Below are 21,559 nucleotides of genomic sequence, written 5' to 3'. Positions count from 1 at the left end.
GGGGCCACTTGACCTTCGGCTTGATAAAAATACTAAAAGTGAAGACCGATTCGCAAAAAATAATTGTGTTTTTGTAGGTCCAAAATACAATAAAAAATCGAATTCCACAATTATAAAACCAATAACATAAAAATTTTTGAACAGCTGTAAATGTGTAAACCAACTGCCAAATATCGATAACGATAACCATACCACTTTTGGCGCCATTAAAGAAACAGCTTTGCGTAGCTTTCACCAATAATCACAATTTATTTATGCTTAAATCATTAAGCCTTAAAAGTATCCTTCTCCTTGCGTAACACGCCCATGGTGGCCACACCAGATTCCTCCTCAGTGCCCGCATGTTTCTTTACCACGGCTTCATTAACGCGCATAAATGGATTCCACGATTTCTCTTCAGCAATTGTCGATGGCACGGTAGGATCTTTGGAAGCGCGCTTCAATTTGGCCCACTCAATTCGATTCTGGATAATGACGCTGTCTGGCTCAACATGGCGAGCAAAGCTCATGTTCTGCAATGTATACTCATGACCACAAAAAACTTTAGTCTCATCGGGCAAACCGGACAACTTCTCGCACAGAGCAGCGTACATTTCCTCGGCGGTGCCTTCAAAGAAGCGTCCGCAGCCGCCTTGGAACAGTGTGTCGCCGGTAAAGACGGCGCCCGTATTGGGTTCACCGGGCACTGTTACATGATAGCAAATGTGACCAGTGGTGTGACAAGGTGTTGATAGGCAGCGCACATTCAGTTCGCCAATATTGAAGGTGTCATTTTGGCGCACCTTATTGTTCATGGCACCAATGCGATCATCACCGCCATAAACTTCCAGTTCGCCGCCAGACCAGAGCTTCACCAGCTTCTCATTGCCGCCAGCATGATCCCAATGATGATGTGTGGTCAGCACCTTGTTCAACTTCAGATTCTCTGCCTGCACCGTCTTGATAACCAAATCGGGATCAACGGGATCAACAACAGCAGCTTCGCGTGTCTTGTTATCCACAATCAAGTACATGTAATTATCCTGCAGAGCAGGCAGAATTTTGACATCGAAGCCATTGAGCTTCACATCCTCCAAAGTACTATGCATGCCTCTGAAGCCGACTGTGCGCAACTTTTGTACTATGCGGAAAGAGCAGAAGGTGAGTGTATTAAATATGAATTAGAAAAACGACACAAAACATGCAAAGCAAACAAACAGACAAATAGAAAGGGAAAGAGTGGAGATTAGATTAAAACACTTATTAAGTACATGAATCAATTACAATTGACGCAACAGACTTGGACACCCAGAAAGCGCTTAACAGAAGATCCAGCACCAGCACCAGAAGTATGACGATGACGACGATGATGACAACCAGACAGAAGAAGTTGGGCTCCAATAATGCCGCTTTTCTTCTGCTGCACTACAAATTTGGACGAACCTCGAAAATAGTACGAAGTTAATTGCGTTTCAACGCTTCGCCACACCGATGAAAACATTTAGGCGTTTTATTGTTTGTTTTTTTTTTTGTTTTAATGCTGCTAAATTATATTTTACCAAAGTGTAAGGCACTAAATTATATTTACTGTTAGAGTTTTGACTGCCAGTCAGACACAAAATGCCGGAACAACTGATATTTCTTTCTTTCTCTCCTTTTTGCTGTGCACTTTGGCAGTTCGCTAAAAAGCTCCGTGCATCGCGATAAAAAATCGATAGGCAATACTGAAAATATACACTTTGCGGTATATGTAATTACTCTTAAATGACTGGTATATTATGTTTCTATTCTTCTTTATATTAAAATGTTCTAAATTAATGATTAAAAGTAAAGTAAAATATTAAATTTAGTTGTGCCGTATGGTTTGCTCTATAAATGCTCTTTGTAACAAATTCAATTTATATCAAATAGCTATGACCTTTTGTTAACCTACACAATTTATCGACTATTCAATATTATCGATAATATATTTGAAATGAGAATAATCGCTTTGGCGCCGCTTTGAATGTCATAAGCAAGCATTAATAGCTCTGGGGAATGTCCGAGCTTGGGGAGTTTAGTTCGCCTCATTCGGAATCGCAGTTAATTGAGGTTGAGGTACATCATGTGGGTGTCACAGCTAAACTGCAGTCGCCTTTAAGAAAATTGCTACCTCAATTAAACAGCTCAACGGAAACCGAACTGTTCAAAGACCCCAAATCCCAGTACAATATGTTGGACAACGAAGCACAGGGCGATACCACCACAACGGTTCAGTCCAGTCCCTCCCAGGTGCTGTACGAGATGCATGCTGAGCCACAGCAGCCAATGATTCGTCCCAATCGCATCGAGTTCCAACGCTATACGCGCGTTAAGCGAGCGCGATTTACGGTGCCACCGCCAAGAAAGCGGACAAGCAGAGCCAAAGGACACCAGACGAGGCAAGAGCAGCCTGTGCAACGGCCTGGCTTCCTCGATCGCTTAGTCGCCTCGCTGGACAACATGTGTAAATGCCAGCCGCAGCATGCGCGCAACATTATTGATGATTTGCCATCACCCAAGTGGAATGTAAAGGCAGCAACGCGTCACACTTGCATTGGCATCTATCCTTTTGAGCATGGCTGTGCGGATTATCTGAGTACGACGGACACACATCCCAAGATTAATTCCATTGTACTGGCGGATCGGGCGACAACATATGCCACACATTTTTGGGCCGAGTTCTTTGGTCTGCTGCACATTGGCGTCGCCTTTGTGGTGGCCTTTGTGCTCCAATGCTATCGCTTTGTACTGTACTCTTTGGTCAACACTCTCCTCGTTGGACTGCTGCACATGACATCCGATTATTTGGTCAAACCAGCATTGACGGTGGCCTTCAATGGTTTCCTGCAGCCGCCAATGATTTTTCTATATAATATTATGTGTTCGTTGCGTGATATTCTGGAACCCGTGGCGGACACTTTGAGTAACTTCATCAAGCCGCTGGCGATCTTGGGAGACAGTATTCGTTTGATCAATGTCAACTATCGCAGTGTGCGACGACTGGCCAAGGATGTGTGATACTATTAATACCATGTTTTAGTTTCAAATTGTTTCAATTGTTCTGACTTTGTTTTTAAATGGAAAATCGTTTGTTTCATTCCACTTTGTTTCACACCCCTCGTCGGTAGGCGGAGCCAGCAAAACAAGCTGCTCTCAGAGCAGACAACAGGAGAGGATTACCTTGCTGTTGCTGCTGCTGCTGCGACACAATCTTACGCATGTTTGGGTATATAGCAAGAGGATCGGGTTACATTGTTTGCTCTCCTCCTGTTCGTAGCCATAACGACCTGGACTCTGGGTACAATGAATATCCCGGGCAAACTTTAAGGGTGCGTTACCCAGCGAGAGCTGCGCTCAATTACGTTGAATGAAACATTTATGATTTATTTGCTCATTTTGCGGCTGCATCCACAACGGGTGACGGGGATCGGGGAACGCAACATATGCCCAACTACAGCAGCTATCGTGATTGTTTTAAAGCGACTAATTGTATCCCAGGAGAATTTGCTGATATGCTTAATAATTCACAATTTGTTCTAATAAAGACGTTCAAAAACCAGTTTACCACATTTAGTTTGCTTAATTGGAAAATATATACAATAAACATTAAAAACTAATAATGAAAAATAACATAGAATATCCTTGAGGAAAATGTAAACAATTACTATACTAGCAATTATATGTAATAAATGGTCTACAGATAGAACGGTTGAATAATAATTTACAAAGAATTGAATTGAAAAATAAATAAAGAAAAAGTGACACAATTTATAATAGTATTTACCAATTTAATTTATATCAGATCGATCACTTTATTCCTTAAACTTTATAAATCCTCTTCTAAAATACAAAAATTTTAAATAATTTGCAAGATATCTTTACTCTTCTTTAATATTGAATTTACGTTTTTTTTTATTTTTCCCTACATATACAAAAATTGGGTAAACCTTCATATTTGTAAAATATGCGGTGCAAAATAAATACATATACATATAATTTACTCTTTTTACCCATTCCAAAACAAATTCATTGAGAATTTTGCCTGAATCTATTCTTGGTAAATTCGTAAATTTACTAAGAATTTTTGAGCTCAAATCAATTTAAGAAATCTGCATTCTGATTCTAATCAATAGATGAGTTGCTCTATTTCCTGTTGGTCAAATATTCACAATGAAATTCTTGGCAAAGTAGCAATCAGATAAAAAAAAAATAGTAACCCTATCTCACCTCTGATAAAAAACAACTAAACGCGTTGGAATACTAGAAAAACAATTGAAGCAACCAATGTATACAAATAGTTGTTATAGTAAGTTTGTTTTTTGTTTGGATATACTAGTAAGTTTTTATTTGTTATTTGGGTAAGTGGACACCAAGGCAAGACGAGGTCTACATTAATGGGAATTAATGAGATTGTTTCAAAGACTAAGGATCGTTTTACAGTCGTGCATTCATTGAGAACGACAACGACACCCACAACGAGAGCTACAACCCCTTGTATTTTTTGGCGCGTACATCCAATTAGCTGTGAAAAGTTTTTCCTAGCATATGTTCGAAATTAATGCTGGAAAATCGTGTGCATTGATTGATTTCCGTAACTAATTAGTACCACAAAACTGAATGTTATTAATTGGTCTCGAGTTTAGCTTCTTTTTTTACTCTTTTTCTTTTTTCAACATCAAAATACATGTTCCATTGACATCAGTTTCTAATTTCCAATGATATTTCTATTGAAAAAACTAAAAATAAATTTGGCCCTCGTTCTTATTTATATTATTTTGTTATATTTCTAAGGTATCAATTTTGGAATTTTATTTTGAATTGATTTAATAATAAATCAATAATAAATATAAGTTGTTTCTTTATTCACATTTAGTGATGTTATTTATATTTATATTTATCGGTAAGTTTTAGCTTAAAACGCCATAAATACAACTTCATATATTATCCATTAACATAAGTTTCTAATTCCCAATAATTTCTATTGAACAATTGACAACAAGGTGCGAAAATCATGTTCCTTTCATAGACGCAATCGAAGAACACCCTCCTAACTATCCTACACACAATGGAAAATCTGCAGTTTGCCCATTATTGTGCGATCGACAAGCGGATAAAGAGCAGAAGGGATCAGACTGCAGCATGAATGGGAGTAGAGACTGAGTAAAAGACTCTGTGTAGGAGACCCAAACACTTTGCAGACGTTTTGTTCAGAATTTTGGGATTACAGCTGTTAAGCTGTTTGGTGGGTTTGTCGTGTATTTTGGTTGCTCTATTTTCTGGGCTATTAGACAGGGATTACTGTACAGGTTATTCTTTCTGAAAAACTCCAGGCATCCTTAGCAAGAAGTTAAGCAATTTGTGCACATTTGACAAAGATGACAATAGACATTGGTTACATAAGAAGTTATGACTAAGCGTTTTCCAATATCATCTGCATAACCGAAATGAGCAGGGCAATATGGATTACAGAAACGGAAACAGATATTGAAATACTTTTCGTATTATAATACATTGTATTATGTCATTGGCTAGTATCATTTTATACCCGGTATATATATAGGGAAAAGGGTATAAAGTATAAATCTTTAACAGCCAATAGGAACCATATTTAATAATACATAATTGTATTGAACAATTTATTATCCAATCATCAATCTAATCATTCATTAAAAATTAATTTTGTACACATAAAATCACTTGAACTTCTTAACAATTTGAATAGGAATAGTTAGCAAATTAGTTTTTACGGAGGTAATCTGATTAATCTTGTTCTTTGTATTGAAATACCATATCAATAATAATTTTTATTTGGGATTTTAATACTTTTCTGTATTTACAATTATATATTTGATGGTCTTACATAGATCACATAAAATCACCTTTCTAATATTTAAATTTATTATTATATAAATGAAAATATATTAAATAAGTTTTATACCGTTAAAAGGTATCTCATAGTCGATCATAGCAGTTGGCAGCTTTCACAGTTGTTAGAAACTACGTATAAGCACAAAAATTGCATCACCAAATATTGCAACAAACATCCTCGATTCTTACCCAAATGCACTTTTACTTGAGTGCGGCTGCATTCGCTGCCCTGGCATAACATATAGCCCTGGCATTATGTTGAATCGGACACCGAAACTCAGGGAAAAATCTGCAAAGCTCAGCACAACATGATAGTGTGGGAATGAAAGCGCGTCCGTCGTTGAGCTTGCGACGATGCTACGAAAAGTATTATTGCTTGGCAGCAAAGTCCTGACACGTGATTGTGTTAATCAAATAAAGTACAAATAAAATTAGCCTAATGCGATTACAAGCCGTTGCTTGTTGCGGTCAATTAGAGGGCAAACACACCAGCAACACCCATTTCTAGGGTTGCACTGCAGTAAAAGCTGCCTGCTGTTAAGCTCCTGTGTGAATCGTTTATCGATAACTATTCCAAATTGCACCTGTGGCGCTGTCGAAGTGACAGCTCTCTCTCCCCTCTTCAAATTGATCGCGAGCTGTTGATGATGGTGTGACAAATCGACAGGGTCCCTTGTGTAAATGCGTGTGACCATGCACATGGATTTCTTCTACTTTTTTTGGTAGTGTGACGAATTTTTGTCAACCCTCCTAATTTAATGCCTAAATTGAAATCTTTTCAACAACAAACAGCTATAAAATGCTGCTGCTACTGCTGCTGTTGCTGTTGTTGCCGGGGCAGCCATTGTTTAGCCTTTTTGTGGATTTGCTGCTGTTGTCACCTTTGTCATGTCACTATTTGATCACACGCATACACACACACACAAATACAGATAACTGAAGTGGCGCACTGTGAATGAGCGAAACATTCTGTAATTGAAATTTGATGCCATTAGATGACAAGCAGAGTAGCAGCAGCTACAAACGATTTTTCTCCAACCATTTCCACTTCTTTTTGCATTGCGCCCTTTTATGCGAGAGCTAGAGACAACTGTGGTGGCTGGGCATCGTATTGCAGCCAGTTTTTGGGTGACTTTAAAGTCTGATTTCATATGCAAAACTCGAACCAAAAACTGGCATTAAGCAATGCCGCAGAAATTTGATGTAAATTCTACGAATTGCACACGGCATTCATTAGATACTCGCACAAACGATTCAATGAGGTCATGTCAACGACGACGACAACGGCGTTTATGCTAAATGTTAGATAACATATGCTCACCTCTACATGTGTGTGTGTGTGCTGGTCTGTCTTTTCTCATTGGCAATTCAAAATGGCGCTGCGGCTGGACTTGGCAACGCCCACTTGCAAACAGGACCAGTCAATGCGAATAAACAACCCCTAATTAGCAGGCTAACGCACACACAGACGCACTTGCGCCGCAAGCAGTGAGCAGCAGGCACCGTTCCACTTCCAAAACGTTTCAGGCCACAAGCAGGGAGTCAGCCTTGAATGCAGTTCGCATTCGTCATTCGTCTTCGCTGCTGCTGCTATCGTTGCTCCCTTTTTTTGCCACTTGCAGTTGTGTTTGAAAAGCGAAAGCGTCGAGTTCGAGTTGCCGCCAGCCGAACAGTGCTCAACAAAATATTGTTTTAAATTATAATATCCATCTCAACCGTTAATAAACTCTTATGTTTGAATGGACAATTTCAACGATTCGAGTGTGCAAAACTGAAAAACAAAAATATTAGAAAAGTGAATAGTTAGTTCGTTTTGTGCAACAAAATATGTTTGACAAAAACATGGATAGCACCAATTTATCCGTGTCGATCAATGGGGATTTAGACTCGACCAGTTCCGGCGGCACTTCATCGGATCATTCAGCCGTGCAACACGATAACATCAGTTCTCCTATGGCCTATGGCTCGTTATTTCTGCCAAATGCTGGTAAGCCAAAAGTCTTATCAGTTATAGCCAAATTACACAGATACAGCAGATACACTCACTTATATGTAAAAATGGGAATATTAAATTACATGAAACAGGCGTCAATGAGGCGCTGCATAAACAATTAAAGCCTTGCAAACTATTGTGTGATGTTTTAATGCATTTTTTGCTGAAGATTACACATTTTTGAGACGCTCAAATGAGCTCGACAAATTTGTTATAATGAAACAAGTATGGCAAATTGTGTACAATAATTTAAAACAAATAGAATGTTAATTAAAGAATTAATACAAATATTTTCCTTTTGAAATTCCCAAAGATCAGATTATTTAAAAACTTATCAATTTCTATTGCTTAGTTTCATGTAGTATTACTGCAATTTTTGGTTAATTTCAGAGAACTATCTTTTTATTTTATGCTATCTAGTTTTTTTTCTTTTCATTTTTAAGCTAGTATTTTATGAAATTTTCTGAAACTTTTTCTCTCAGTGTAAGTAATTTGAAACTAGAAGAATAAAATAAAATAAAGAATCTAGAGACTTCACAACGCGACTTTGATGGAAACTTCAATTAAACTATGAATGAAATTGCTCATTTTCTGCAAGTAATCAAAGTTCTGTAAAACATTATGAAAGTTCGGAGTAAAAATAAGTGGAAACTTTGGTGTACTTTCTACCCAAGAACAATTTATTATGCATGTAATCGCATAGCAATATCGTATATACATATGTATATGTATTATTTGTATGTATGTAGTATGTAAAAATGAATGTATCGCATGTCTTTGTATATACAATTTGCTTCATGTCTCTTTCTGGTCAATATGATATGTATTATTATTATTATGCCCTCTGTCTGAGGTCTGAGGTGTCGAAAGACACCAATGAAGCAAAGCGTTGCTCATGTGCAGAATTTGATTAGTCACATGCATTTTCGACTGACGCGGGGAGCTAACTGAGCTGGGGGGTAGTTCTTAAGGAACTCGAGGGGGAGTGACGGGTGGAAAGGGGTGATCAAGCACTTAAATTTTGCTGAGCTCCAAAGTAGCACGTGAGAGCGCGAATTTTATTGCGTCGATTTTCGTTGAGGTTCGAAGAAACATAAACACTCGATCAAACCAAAGCCAATAGTGTAAAGTTCAGTTCACACGTGCTACATAAATTAAAACTAGAAATCATTAACAAATTTCCAGAATTAGAATACAATACCCAAACATAGTTTTCATCAGTTTCCGTATTATCATTTTAATCATACACTTTTTTTATTTTTTTTTTGTAGTTATCGAATTATTATTCTTTTGTTCTTCTTAAAAACATAAAAAAACATTTCCATTACGAATTCATTAATAACACTAAGAACATAATTCAATATTGAATTATTGAAAAATCCAAAATATTGAATATCAAGTTTAGTTACTGTTATCAATACACTAATTGATATTTCTTCAAATATAAGATTATTTTCATTATTTGTGATAATAAATAAAAATTCTCTTGTAAAATAAGAAATGGGAAATGATGAAACAAAATTTGCGAAAGTTCTTGAATTACAATTTTTTCTTTTCTCTTTACAGGTTATCGCGGAAACATTTCCTGTAAAACGGTTTTGCAGCTAGACAAATTTGCGCCCTACGAGACCGCAGAAAAGGATCTGATTGAGCGACGTTTCCAGGACATAACCAACGACTATGACAAATCGCCGCCGCCCACAGCATCGACCACGCCCACACATTATCCCTCGCTGAACAGTATTATTTTCGAGAACGGTAGCGGCGCACTGGGCGATCTCAATGGCAATACAAAAACGGATGCACTCTGTGCGGGATTACAACGCAACCCAGTTGGACTGAGTGGCAGTGGAGCATCAAGTGGTGGCCATTTGATCTCCAATCTAACTGCAGCACACAACATGTCCGCCGTGGGTAGTTTTCCCATCGATGCCAAGATGCTGCAGTTCTCCACGGATCAAGTAAATCAACTTCCCAACTTCTGATTTTAACCAACTCTATTGATTAATCGAATCTCTTAAAATTAGATTCAATGCATGTGCGAGGCACTGCAGCAAAAGGGCGACATTGAGAAGCTGACCAACTTTCTGTGCAGCCTTCCACCCAGCGAATTCTTCAAGACCAATGAGAGTGTGTTGCGGGCTCGCGCTATGGTTGCCTACAATCTGGGACAGTTTCACGAGCTCTACAGTCTGTTAGAGACGCATTGCTTCTCCATCAAATACCATGTGGATCTGCAGAGTCTGTGGTTCAAGGCCCACTACAAAGAGGCGGAAAAGGTGCGCGGTCGTCCTTTGGGTGCTGTGGACAAGTATCGACTGCGGAAAAAGTATCCGCTGCCAAAGACTATTTGGGATGGCGAGGAAACAGTCTATTGCTTTAAGGAAAAGTCACGTAACGCGCTCAAGGATTGCTATCTAACTAATCGCTATCCCACGCCAGACGAGAAGAAGACGCTAGCCAAGAAGACTGGCCTGACACTGACGCAGGTCTCGAATTGGTTCAAGAATCGCAGGCAAAGGGATCGCACTCCGCAGCAAAGACCGTAAGTTCCAAATAACGTTTTTACGTTGTTTGAAATTAGATCAGTTACTAATGGAGCAGGTGCAAAGACAAATTTGGCAACACGTTAGAGAAGTTTGTTTTGGAATTTCCCCACAAATACAATTTTAGAACTAGAATTTTGTTACACATAACTGTAACGACATTCCTAATAATTTCTAAAAATTTCAAACGCCACTTTAGCTGACTTACATTTAAGGGTCAAATGCTAGGAATATGTCGCCCAAAAACTAATTACAATATGTTTTCCACATAACTCGTAAAACATTTCATTCAACGCTTGAGAGTGTGCAACGAACAAAAATCAATTGTTTTCGAATTGGCATAAAAAAAAAGAATTTCATTTAAGTGACCGTAAAACACTTGCGTCTGCTTGCCTTAACACTCCCTAACCATACGCTGGCCATTCATTGAGACTACCAGCAGACCAATTTTCAGACCCCGGTTTCATTCCCATTCTCGCCTCCATTCCCAACTCAGTGCGGTCCGGTGCTATTTATTCTAAAAAGCACTTGAGCGTGTTTTATGTCCAATTTTGCAGCTCCTTGTGCCACGGTCCTATGCATATTTATAGAGCTCTTCGAGCTCTGCTGATCGCCAACGTTGCTAACGTGCTCTGCTGTGATGCCCAAAACTAAAACCCGAGAGCATGCGTGTAGCATGTGCCTTGCCCCTCAGTTGTTGCCGCACGCCCCGCTGTGTTTGATCATTTACAGGCGTCAAATTGCATACACTCACTAACACATACACACTTATCCACATATACATACATCCATATGTACTTATTCTTTCCGTTTCACTTATTTCAGTGATATTATGCTGCCTGTGGGTCAATTGGATGCCAACGGGTTCCCGCGCATGTTCAACGCCCCCAGCTATTATCCCGAAACCATTTTCAATGGTCAGTGAAGTCAGAGAGAGAGAGAGAGCATGAACGAGAGAGCGGACAAGAATGAGATGGCGCTCTACAAATCTGTAATGCGCAGGCGCTGATTTTGTAAATACAATTTTAATGTTAAATTTGTGGTCATCAAATGGCGATATGTTTCTAGATTAAGCATAACCTTAAATTTCGATTTGTATTATATGGTAACCTTAATGCAATTGCAATAAATAAAATTAGAAAGAAAAATTTAATATTTGAACTTAAAACATTTAGAATTGCATATACATTTTTTATAGTAGAGCAACACTTGTTGCTTATATCAATGCAAGGCTATTTATTATATATGATGGTGTATATAAGTGGTGTACCATGCATAATATAAGTTATATTACAATACAAATGACAAGAGCAGCAGCGTTACTACAAGTGTTATACATAATTGGATTGTATTTTAAAAATTTATTTTATACAAATTAGTATAACAACCGTTGGGAGTGTGACCTTAGCAAGTTGCTAGCAAATCGATATTACGATGGGGGTGCTGTAGATTATCGACAGGTGCAGAAAATAAACACAATAAACAAGTGTGACCATCATTGGTCACATCGATGCTTGACTTTAAGAATCGATATTTGGAAGACATTGCTACATCGATAGATAGTGCAATCGATGTTCCTCCATCTCTATCACACATTGAAAACACGGGATGACAAACAACTCAAACGGACGCTTAAGCGAATACTTCGCAAACGATCCGCCCAGTTTCTTTGATGAGCTGACAACTAGCAAACCTAAGGCCAAAGAGGGACAGCAGCAGCCGCCAGTCGACAAACCCAGCAGCAGCAGCAATATGTTGTCCACCACATTTACGGGCACATTCCAACCGCCCGAGTATGTGGAAACAGCTGAAGCCGAGGAGCCCATCAAAGTGAGCGACGACGTTAGAAATCTGTGGCAGGTGCCAACACCAAATGAAGCGGGCGGCCTTTCAACGCCCCTCGTAATGCCAGGCATACACATAGCCAACGATTTGGTAATTACACACTACAAGCTGATATACCCGATAACTATTCTCTAGAACATGTAAAAAATCAATTGTTGCACTAATTTGACCGATTATTAACTAGCTTCTTTGACTTCATTTCATTTAAAGTCCCTGAGTTACTACACTTTTCTTTTGTCTAGCTAGCGGGTATAAAATAATGAGAAATCAAATGCAAATGCTAATAGTTTAACTCTTTTAGCCCGATCCCATCAGTATTGCAGTCACTCAACAGCTGGGTGAAGCAGAATTGCAGCAGCGTCAAATCCTGGGCGTGGAGAATGTTACACAGGATGAACGCGGCATACGCACGCTCATCAATGCTGGCTGCTTTCGCGCTGCCGTCAATCTGACTGGACGACTGTTGACCATTTATGGTCAGGGTTATGGACGAGCTGGACAACCAGCGAAGCATTCACCTCACTCCTTGCAACTATGGTTCACACGTCTTGCATTGCTGGCCAAGCTGGACGAGTATGATCTGTTGCAAGCAGAGGCGGAACCTTTTGGGCAACTAAATGGACCAGATGTGTTCTACGAGTTCTATCCTGAGATGTATAATGGCAAACAAGGCTCCATTGCGTGCTTTTCCTTTCGTTTGCTGCTTGCAGAGCTACCTATTTATCTCGGAAAGCCGCATTTGGCCTTGGATCAGCTCTCCGAGTTGCATGTGATTAGCAATGAGATTAAACAGCATTATGAGGGATTGAAGCAAGCAACTGCTGCGGAGTTTTGGCAGCGACGCGCCGAGCGAGTCTTGCAATCGATAATCAACTGTGCTTTAATGGTGAGTAGACCTTAACATAATTAAAGGATTTATATTGTTAATTTATAGTTCTTTTTGTGTAGATGAAGAAATTCAGCATGATTGATGATATAATGGGCGGCATGCTACTGTCGCGCTCTAGTCTAAGCAAAGAGGAGCAGCGCTCGTTGTATTCGGCGTGGGGACGCATCTATCTGCAAATTGGTGATATTTTTGGGGCAGAGCAAAAGTTTGCCGTCTCGCGACGATTGCGCGAAATGTAAGTAAAGTTATCTATGTCAATAACACATAATTAATATCCTCTCTCTGTCTATAGTAATTCCACTCCGGATTTACGTGATTTGGTGGACAAGGGCCTAATTGCAGTGGCCAAAAATGACTTTCCAGAGGCTTATCTAATATTTCAAAAGGCGCTGCATTTAGATTCGGGCAATACAATGATATTGAACAATATGGGCGTTTGTTTGCTGTACGCTGGCAAACTGAAGGATGCCATCAACTTGTATGAACGTGCAATCAATTTGAATCCACAGAAATCATTGAATGAGAGCTTACTGGTGAATCTGTCTACTTTATACGAGTTGGAATCAAATAATTCAAAAGCGAAAAAACTGAATTTGTTACGCTTGATCAACAGATTTAAGCCAGATCTCACAATTAGCGTTGAAATTTGCCTTAAATTGCAGGCAACAAATTAGTTACAAATATATATGTATATGTAAATACTACTGTTGGTAAACAAACAACATTCCACAACCTCCATCCAGAATGAATAAAATTCAGTCAGCATACAGAACGCAATAGTATCTCGTAGATACCAGAATTGTGTGTACATAAATATTTATCTGCACCTGTTTGTTGCTGGTATTATAATGGTATATTTCCAACTGACGGTGAATTGACTTTATCGATTAATTGTATTTTTCGCTTAATTCTTCTTTATTTATGGACTTCATGTAAGCTGAAGTGGGTAATTTTGGCTAAATAATTATTAAAATAATTAATTTAACTATGTAAAAGGCATATTTATGTAAATTAATGCTTCGATATGTTTTTGCGCTTATCGGTGCGTGTTCTTCCGCCACTATGGCAAACAATTGAGGTGATTGGTCACACTTAGCTGGTGAAGTACTTCTGGAAGACGAGTTTTTCAGAAATTTATTTATAAAACATAAATAAATCGTATCAAATAATTACGTACGAGCGTTATAAATGTTTGAAAACACGTAGTGCGTGTTTTGTATAATAGGATAGTTGAAAATAGGTGAGTTTAGTGGCATTTTAAGCGCGTTCAATATTATGACCACATACATCAAGCAAGCAGCAGCAAGGCGTAGATTATATTGATGTGGTTGAAAAGAAAGTGTAGAGAAATTTTCGGTGCACTCACAATGTTGTTTATAAATACAATATAAGCGACACAAAACTAATGCCACACTGCAAATGCCCGCGCGCCAAAATGTTACGTTGCGCCGCCCCCGCAAAAAATAGCAAACAACAAAAGTCCAATGTTTAATTTATAAAAAAATATGTTTTTAGCACCAGAGGTCTGTGTGTGTTTTGGATGTAAAAAGCGCGCCATTATTTTTTGTGTGCATGACGTCGACACGATGAAACCACATCAGACAGAGCAGCTATTGAGTGTTGTTAGTGTGTTTGTTTTTTTTTTGTTTCTAATTGTATAGTTGGAAATGTTTATAGCATGTAATGCAATCTCGCGTGTGCGTGTGTGTGTCAATTGCAGCAACAACAAAGTGTGCCTGCAAATATTTTTGTATATTTTGATTTTGTGCGGTGCGCATACGCTAGGTACACGCTCGTCAAAACATATACACAAGCAGGCAGGCAGAAAATCTCTATTCTTTTGCAATTTGTTTTGATTTCTCATTCGTCGTGCTCTCACTCGCTTACTGCTCTCTCATAAACACACAACACACATGCGCGCCGCTCTCAGAGAGAGATAGAGAGAGAGTGAAAAGCTTTACGCGGCAAACTTAGAAATGCAAGGTGGGTCTGTGGTGGAAAGGGGGGAGAATAATTTGTGAAGTATGTCTCAGTAATAACGACATATTTAATACGCTTGTATACATCCAAGTGTGTGCGTCACACTCATCGCACGATCCTTCTTTTAGCAACCACTTGCGCGTACTCTCCGGCTTGCGTTGCTGCTTCGCTGAGTGTTTCTTGCCGACTAGTCGCCGTTAAGCTGGAACCGAAGTATTTTACTGCTTGCCTGCTAGACTTGCTTGCCTCTCTATCTCTTTTGTTCGCGCGCGCTCTCGCCCGTCAGTTTTATACTCGCTCGCTCCCTCTCTCACGCAGTGGCAAAACGTAAACAAATCGATGTTAATATGCTGATGACAAGTGCGTGTTGTGTCTGCAAGCAAGTGTGTTTTGTTTATACCCGCTATCCAAAAGGGTAGCACAGGGTGTTATCAGTTCATGCGAAGCTATAAAGAGGAAGGTCTACTCTTTAAAAAAAACCGTTTGAAGCTCGAAAATTTATTTAGGTTTTTGGTATATAACTTTCAAAGTTAATAATAACACAAAACAAAATACCATGGTTTTAATTGTGTATTCTTATTACTATTAGTTATCATTTAAACGTATAGGGCCAGTTTAAATTGTGTATGGAGGGTTTAATTATAATTCGTGAATACTTATTCACCTAGCGATCCCTTTTAACTGCTTTCTTCTTGCAGAGCTCAAATGGCAGCTAATAACAACAGCAGTAACATGCACAATCTGGGTGCTGGGCTGCAGGTGCCATCATCGCCTTCGGTGATCGCCTCCACGGGGACCGTCAGTCCTATGATGCAGCCCAGCACGAGTGCCCAAAGTGCCTGGGATCAGCTGACAGCCAGCGCCTCCAATAACATGACGCCATCTCCAACTGCAACGTCATCAGCCTCTGGTTCGGGCGATGGTCACATGATGAGCGCTGGCAGCTCACCCGTGGCCAGCTGCTCGTCGCCATCAACGCCTACCAAGACACATCATGCGCCGCCCACGCTTGAGGCCATGGCGCATACACCGCAAGGTCCGCCCACGCTGGGACCTGGTGGATATGGCGAGGAATTGACCGCTGAGCTTGTGAATCAAGGTTGGCGCAAGTTCTGGTCGAAACGCGAGAATCGGCCCTACTACTGGAACAAGGTGACAGGTGAATCGCTGTGGGAAATGCCGGGTGCACGGCCCTTTGATCCGTTAACCGATCCGCTGGGCATTTGCCATGCCGGCGGCAGTGGAGTGGGGGTTGGACCCACGCCCATGACGCCGCACCAGCAGCAACATCAACATCATCATCTGAAGCGGCGTCCATCGGATGACATGCACATACACCCGCATCATCAGCAGCTGCAGCAACAGCAGCATCACATGGGTGGGCCACATGGTGGTCCGCCGATGAAAAAGTTTGTGCTCGCTGGTCCCTGGGATCTGGAAGTCTGCACGAATGCAGTAATCGTGGAGCGGCCGCCGACGTTGCTACCACAGCCGCATCCGGAGATTGAAGCTCTACGCGCTGCCTTCAGCATGAAGTTGCTAAAAACCTACGAGGATTTGTGCATGCGCCGGGAGAACATCAAGGCGCCCCGTGACTCCTTCAATCGTTGGCTCATGGAGCGTAAAGTGATCGATACCGGTTGCGATCCATTGTTGCCCAGCAGCTGCCTGCCAGAAATTTCCAGTTCCATGTATCGCGAGATCATGGCCGACATACCAATCAAGATAGTCAAGCCCAAGTTTACCGGCGATGCACGCAAACAATTGTCACGATACGCCGAGGCGGCCAAGCAAATCATCGAGTCGAGATCGGCGCCGGCCGAGTCCAAGAAGGTCGTCAAATGGAATGTGGAGGATACGTTTCAATGGTTGCGTCGCACTGTGGGCGCCAGTTACGAAGATTTCCAAGATCGTTTGGCGCATTTAAAACGACAGTGCGAACCGCATTTGGTGGAGACCGTAAAGAGTTCAGTGGAAACCTTGTGCATCAAGATCTATCATCTGTCAGCGGAGCATGCGCGTAAAATACGTGAACGTCATCTGCAGCTGCTGAAAGAACATGGAATACCGGAGCCAACGCCACCGCCGCCCCCACCGCATCTGAAGAAGGTCTGGTGCTATCCCATACAGTTTGCGGTGCCCTCGCCACGCATGCCGGCCATTGAATATCTACAGGATCGCGATCACATGATCATCAAATATACGCCCGCAACGATCAATCAACCGGATGCACAGTACATCAACCTCACCTATCTGCAGAAGCTGGAGCAGCTCTACCGTCACAACTGCTTCGACGACAAGAAGTTCGATCTGTTCATCGGTCGTGTGTGGTGTCTGCTTAAGCGCTATCAAACGTTTTTGGGCAATGCTCTGAACTCGTCACAGGAGGCAGAGTTGACGCAGGCGGCGTTGCCAGTGCCAGTTTTTGAGTGTCTGCATCGGCATTTTGGTGTGAGCTTCGAGTGCTTTGCATCGCCCTTCAATTCCTATTTTCGGCAATATTGCTCGGCGTTTGCCGACACGGATGCCTACTTTGGTTCCAGGGGGTGAGTTGGTGTGCAGTTTAAAACTTCTGATCAATATTAATATAAATTCTTCTGCAGCCCATTTCTTGACTTTAAGCCCGTTTCCGGTTCGTTCCAAGTGAATCCGCCGCACTGCGAGGAGCTCATCGAGGCGTGCCTGTTGCATGTGGATAAACTGCTCACTGATTCCATGGAACCACTTAGGTAAGATGCCTTAAACTTATTTGTCGCAAGCATATTTGTAATCAAGTGACTTTGCAGCTTTATTGTCTTTCTGCCGGAGTGGAAGAGCATCGCCAAGCTGGAGGAGAGCATGTACAAGCGTCGCTCCATGGTGGTGCTGGGCATGGCACACGAGTACCGACATGGCTATCAGCACATGATGCAAAAGTAAGTAGATAGGCCCATTCTCTTTAGTTCTTGCTGATTTCCTTACCTTTCACAGATCCGAGGTGTTGATCAAGTGCATGCAGGGCACTCAAGTCGTTTGGCTGCAGAATAGCGCTGGCTATGCGCGCTGGGGACCCAACGAGAATCGTGTGGAAGCGTTGCGTGAAGCCTTCCGGCCGCAACGTGATCGCGAGCGCGAACGTGCCGCCGCAGCAGCAGCTGCTGCTGGCACCAATACGAATCAGCAGCAACAATCGCCGCCGGCAACAACAGCGACAACTGCAACAGCCACACAACTATCGACAGCCAACACAACGCCTGCCACGCCGACAACAGCGAATAGCAACAGTTGCAACAGCAATAGCATAACCACAGCACCATCATTATCGATCAGCAGCACAACGAGCGGCATTGGCAGTCCGACGTTATCCACGTCTTCCGTGTTAACACCACTCTCGCCACACACTCCAACCGGCACGCCATCGCAATTTCCGCTGACCATCAGCAATACGAGTAGCAGCAGTAATTTGGTTGCCGCCTCGCCCACAATGAGTGTGCAAAGCGATTGCTCATCGCCATCGTCATCGACCATGTCGCTGTCGCCGGCCCCAGCCTCAGGAGGTTATCCGGATGGTGGCACAACAGCAGCCGCAGCGGCTGTGAGCATTACGGCAACGGCAGCGAGCACGTCGTCCGCAGCAGCATCGGCCTTTGGTGGTACAACCAGCATAAATAGCACAGCAGTCATCAATTCAGCGGTTTAGATTCGATGGATTTTTACTTGTAAACTAAACGTAAACTCTAGCTATTGTCTATTTTCACTTTCGACTAAGCTAAGCTGTGCACCACTGTTGTGTTTCCTTTTCATTTAGCGTTTATACATATATTCGATTTAACACATTATCACGAGGGTGTTAAATCACCCCCTTGAAATATTCTGCGTAATGGTTACAAAGTTTAAATAATTGTACATATGTTTTTTTTTATCAATTAACAATTTATATATACTGTATATGATAGCTGATAACTACGGCCTGGCTGTTGTTAATTCTTTGGCAATGCTACCCTACAGTTTACAATGCAATTGAGGTACAAGTTGATGTGCATACTTAGTATGGGTAGGAAAAAAGGGTTCCACTTATAACGAAAATACAAAATACAAACACACATACGAGAATTGTTTTCCAATCTTTCAACACAACACACACGAAGATGAAACAGAATATAGCACTGGCACTGAAGAACAATTCCCTTGAATTGTTTATTCCGTGCAGCACTCTAAATTTTATAAATTATTAATATAAATACAATATGTATGTATGTAATAAGCCCCCAACAATCTTTTGTGAGACTATAAATCGTATATTTTAGGATTATTACTTAAAGCAAAACTAATTTATCGCGTGTACAAAACGATAAAAACACATTTATCTTAAGTAGTCGAAGCAACAACTTACAATATGAACGGATCGCGCAGAGAACCAAATTTGTAATAAAAACCAAAAAAACAATAAGCTGAAAAAAGCTAATAGAAAGCTAAGGGTCTAAACAAGAGGAAAACAAATTTAATTAATATTAACGCACCGCACAATGAACATAAACCTTTAAACGGGTCTTTGTCACAATTGAATCCAAATGTGGATGCCATCGTGTCTACCCTAATCCTAATCAAATTTAATGGGAATTTAGCCAATTTAATAGAAATGTAGCGAAAGTAAAGAAAATTATACAAAAAAAAATCGTAAACACAAATACAAAATTCGGCAATTTAGACAAAAGTAATGAAAATTCTTATCATAAGTTCAAAACAAATGTAAACTAAGATAATCTTTCACGTCGCCCCCACCACAAGAACCCTTTACCCTTCACATTTATTTCAAATTTGTTTTTTCTTTTGATTAAATAAAAATTCCCGGTGCTCTTGTCGCATAGATTAACAAAACAAATCGCCTAATTAAAGTTTCTTTCAATTCAATTATTCAAAACCTGCTTTTATTATTATCATTATATGTATGTGTATTTATATAGGTATTTATATATTCGTATATACGTGTGAGTGTATTTCGTGTTATCTTTTTTTGGTAGCGTTTATGGATATGGATTAGCCGTGGACTATATTATTAAACACATAAGAAATGCTGAATCGCAAAACGCAAAAACCGTCTAAATTAAATCAATTCAATTTACAAAATAGCTTCCATTTAAATGGCTCTCTTCTCTTATTTTTTACATGATCTCCAAGCTAGAATCACTGTTCTTGGTAACCACTTCGGTTTCAGATGAACCCGATCCGGAGCCGGCGTCATCAACTTTATCATTGTCATTGTCCGACTGGCTGTTGTTACTATGGCGATGGCGATGTGGGGAGCTGGCCAATTGCCAGGCAGGAATTGTGGGCAGTGTCATTGATGCCACCGGCGATGCGAATTGCTTGCGATTCAATAGCAAGCCTTTAATCGCATCCAGATCACTGCGAAAGTTGCTGAATTCACGATTCATGTGCTGCGTCTGTTCCTTTTGCTGCAACGTAATCATGTCCTTGACCATTGTGATTTCCTTGTTGAGTGTTGTGCTGGTGGTTTCCACCTTCCTGTCGATGTCTTCGAGCGCTTTCTCTACCGGCTTTTTCTTCGGTTTGCCAAACAAAAATGGTGCTATATATTTCTGATAATAAAGAGCAAAGGTAAGTAAAAGATAGAGAATTATGATAATGTGCAGTTGAGTTAAATAGTTACCCGCCAGAACAAATAGATGCCATAGACGAGACCGCTGAACAACGCTGTTGTGTGCAGCAGTTCACGCAGTCGCCCCAAGGCCGTTTGTTGTGGCACCACCGCCAACTGGGAGCCAATGTTGATAACGGTATTGGGATTATTGGGATCTTGGCTAAAGACGCCGGCTCGCTCGCAGGCCAATTGTATTTCGTGAGCTGTTAGACCTTTGGACCGCAGAAACTGCTGCTTTTGGATGAGCGTTGTGTGTCGCACTTTGGTATTTTGTAGAAAGCTTACAGCTGTGGTTATCTTTAATATGTTTTTTTTGTAGACAGATTATTAGATTAGACAAAGTCTAAAGGGGGTCTGCTACTTAGGCAACAACAACTCACCAGCGACTCGCGCGGCTCCAACGACGTATCGCCGTCGCCATCGCTAGGATTCGTTGAGTAATCCTGCACAGTGGCGCTTGTGGTGGCCAATATGGTTGTGTCACCAGTGTCCGTGTTGTTATTGGACATTTTGATGTTGACGCTTAATTCAATTTTGTTTTAATTAAGAAAGCAGATGCAAGTGCAACATAAAACGGATTGGATTGGACAGGGAATTGGAACTGAAAATGGAATGAAATGATAACAATTCAATCGGAGGGAATATCGAAAAGAGTGGCGATAAATCTATTATCGATTTATCGGCAGTGTTTTGCTACATCGATTTTATTACCTTTTATATTGATTCATTTCTCAGCAATATTTACTGTGAAAAGTTGATTTTACACAGTTTATTTACTTTTTTTTGCATCTTTTGAT

The 21,559-nt window shown here is 40.7% G+C and overlaps 6 protein-coding genes across 9 annotated transcripts; 4 read left to right on the top strand and 2 right to left on the bottom strand.

Annotated features, from left to right (window-relative positions):
- Window positions 1-226: 226 nt before the first annotated feature.
- LOC133841824 (hydroxyacylglutathione hydrolase, mitochondrial) lies at window positions 227-1,715 on the bottom strand. 4 transcript variants are annotated; one of them, XM_062274586.1, is made up of 2 exons: window positions 1,568-1,715; window positions 227-1,120 (listed from the first exon to the last, which is right to left on the bottom strand). In XM_062274586.1, exon 2 carries the CDS (start codon window positions 1,086-1,088, stop codon window positions 267-269), a length of 822 nt encoding a protein of 273 aa, XP_062130570.1. In that variant the 5' UTR covers window positions 1,089-1,120; window positions 1,568-1,715; the 3' UTR covers window positions 227-266. The 4 variants fall into 4 exon arrangements, with proteins under 4 accessions (XP_062130570.1, XP_062130568.1, XP_062130569.1 ...); XM_062274584.1 differs by having other exon boundaries at window positions 1,264-1,624; XM_062274585.1 differs by having other exon boundaries at window positions 1,423-1,622.
- A 240-nt stretch (window positions 1,716-1,955) lies between these two features.
- On the top strand, window positions 1,956-3,636 carry LOC133841829 (uncharacterized). The gene has a single exon (XM_062274595.1). It carries the CDS (start codon window positions 2,017-2,019, stop codon window positions 3,016-3,018), a length of 1,002 nt encoding a protein of 333 aa, XP_062130579.1. The 5' UTR covers window positions 1,956-2,016; the 3' UTR covers window positions 3,019-3,636.
- A 3,836-nt stretch (window positions 3,637-7,472) lies between these two features.
- Window positions 7,473-11,545, top strand: LOC133841822 (homeobox protein SIX3). Its single transcript, XM_062274581.1, has 4 exons — window positions 7,473-7,855; window positions 9,428-9,822; window positions 9,889-10,406; window positions 11,233-11,545. The coding sequence occupies exons 1-4, from the start codon at window positions 7,696-7,698 to the stop codon at window positions 11,330-11,332; spliced, it is 1,173 nt and encodes a 390-aa protein (XP_062130565.1). The 5' UTR covers window positions 7,473-7,695; the 3' UTR covers window positions 11,333-11,545.
- Window positions 11,546-11,982: 437 nt separating this feature from the next.
- On the top strand, window positions 11,983-13,913 carry LOC133841818 (trafficking protein particle complex subunit 12). The gene is made up of 4 exons (XM_062274576.1): window positions 11,983-12,342; window positions 12,554-13,138; window positions 13,201-13,376; window positions 13,434-13,913. The coding sequence occupies exons 1-4, from the start codon at window positions 12,016-12,018 to the stop codon at window positions 13,813-13,815; spliced, it is 1,470 nt and encodes a 489-aa protein (XP_062130560.1). The 5' UTR covers window positions 11,983-12,015; the 3' UTR covers window positions 13,816-13,913.
- Window positions 13,914-14,221: 308 nt separating this feature from the next.
- Window positions 14,222-19,775, top strand: LOC133841805 (mRNA (2'-O-methyladenosine-N(6)-)-methyltransferase). The gene is made up of 5 exons (XM_062274556.1): window positions 14,222-14,381; window positions 15,820-17,667; window positions 17,725-17,850; window positions 17,908-18,036; window positions 18,092-19,775. The coding sequence occupies exons 2-5, from the start codon at window positions 15,827-15,829 to the stop codon at window positions 18,798-18,800; spliced, it is 2,805 nt and encodes a 934-aa protein (XP_062130540.1). The 5' UTR covers window positions 14,222-14,381; window positions 15,820-15,826; the 3' UTR covers window positions 18,801-19,775.
- A 231-nt stretch (window positions 19,776-20,006) lies between these two features.
- Window positions 20,007-21,363, bottom strand: LOC133841834 (peroxisomal membrane protein PEX14). The gene is made up of 3 exons (XM_062274603.1): window positions 21,143-21,363; window positions 20,772-21,059; window positions 20,007-20,700 (listed from the first exon to the last, which is right to left on the bottom strand). Exons 1-3 carry the CDS (start codon window positions 21,269-21,271, stop codon window positions 20,263-20,265), a joined length of 855 nt encoding a protein of 284 aa, XP_062130587.1. The 5' UTR covers window positions 21,272-21,363; the 3' UTR covers window positions 20,007-20,262.
- Between the last annotated feature and the right edge of the window lie 196 nt (window positions 21,364-21,559).

Source organism: Drosophila sulfurigaster, chromosome 3 (genome assembly GCF_023558435.1).
Source record: "Drosophila sulfurigaster albostrigata strain 15112-1811.04 chromosome 3, ASM2355843v2, whole genome shotgun sequence".
In the NCBI taxonomy this organism is placed as follows: domain Eukaryota; kingdom Metazoa; phylum Arthropoda; class Insecta; order Diptera; family Drosophilidae; genus Drosophila; species Drosophila sulfurigaster.
This window is presented reverse-complemented; position numbering and strand designations above follow the sequence as displayed.

Excerpts from the sequence above, each read along its gene's own strand:
- LOC133841834 (XM_062274603.1), bottom strand. The coding sequence starts at position 21,271 with ATGTCCAATAACAACACGGACACTGGTGACACAACCATATTGGCCACC. Across the intron at positions 21,060-21,142 it reads TGGAGCCGCGCGAGTCGCTG|ATAACCACAGCTGTAAGCTT; the intron begins GTGAGTTGTTGT and ends AACATATTAAAG. Across the intron at positions 20,701-20,771 it reads GCATCTATTTGTTCTGGCGG|AAATATATAGCACCATTTTT; the intron begins GTAACTATTTAA and ends CTTTATTATCAG.
- LOC133841818 (XM_062274576.1), top strand. The coding sequence starts at position 12,016 with ATGACAAACAACTCAAACGGACGCTTAAGCGAATACTTCGCAAACGAT. Across the intron at positions 13,139-13,200 it reads TAATCAACTGTGCTTTAATG|ATGAAGAAATTCAGCATGAT; the intron begins GTGAGTAGACCT and ends CTTTTTGTGTAG. Across the intron at positions 13,377-13,433 it reads TCGCGACGATTGCGCGAAAT|TAATTCCACTCCGGATTTAC; the intron begins GTAAGTAAAGTT and ends CTCTGTCTATAG.
- LOC133841805 (XM_062274556.1), top strand. The coding sequence starts at position 15,827 with ATGGCAGCTAATAACAACAGCAGTAACATGCACAATCTGGGTGCTGGG. Across the intron at positions 17,851-17,907 it reads GATTCCATGGAACCACTTAG|CTTTATTGTCTTTCTGCCGG; the intron begins GTAAGATGCCTT and ends GTGACTTTGCAG. Across the intron at positions 18,037-18,091 it reads TATCAGCACATGATGCAAAA|ATCCGAGGTGTTGATCAAGT; the intron begins GTAAGTAGATAG and ends TACCTTTCACAG.
- LOC133841822 (XM_062274581.1), top strand. The coding sequence starts at position 7,696 with ATGTTTGACAAAAACATGGATAGCACCAATTTATCCGTGTCGATCAAT. Across the intron at positions 7,856-9,427 it reads GTTATTTCTGCCAAATGCTG|GTTATCGCGGAAACATTTCC; the intron begins GTAAGCCAAAAG and ends TTCTCTTTACAG. Across the intron at positions 10,407-11,232 it reads CGCACTCCGCAGCAAAGACC|TGATATTATGCTGCCTGTGG; the intron begins GTAAGTTCCAAA and ends CACTTATTTCAG.
- LOC133841829 (XM_062274595.1), top strand. The coding sequence starts at position 2,017 with ATGTCCGAGCTTGGGGAGTTTAGTTCGCCTCATTCGGAATCGCAGTTA.
- LOC133841824 (XM_062274584.1), bottom strand. The coding sequence starts at position 1,480 with ATGTTTTCATCGGTGTGGCGAAGCGTTGAAACGCAATTAACTTCGTAC. Across the intron at positions 1,121-1,263 it reads CCAAGTCTGTTGCGTCAATT|TACAAAAGTTGCGCACAGTC; the intron begins GTAATTGATTCA and ends CTTTCCGCATAG.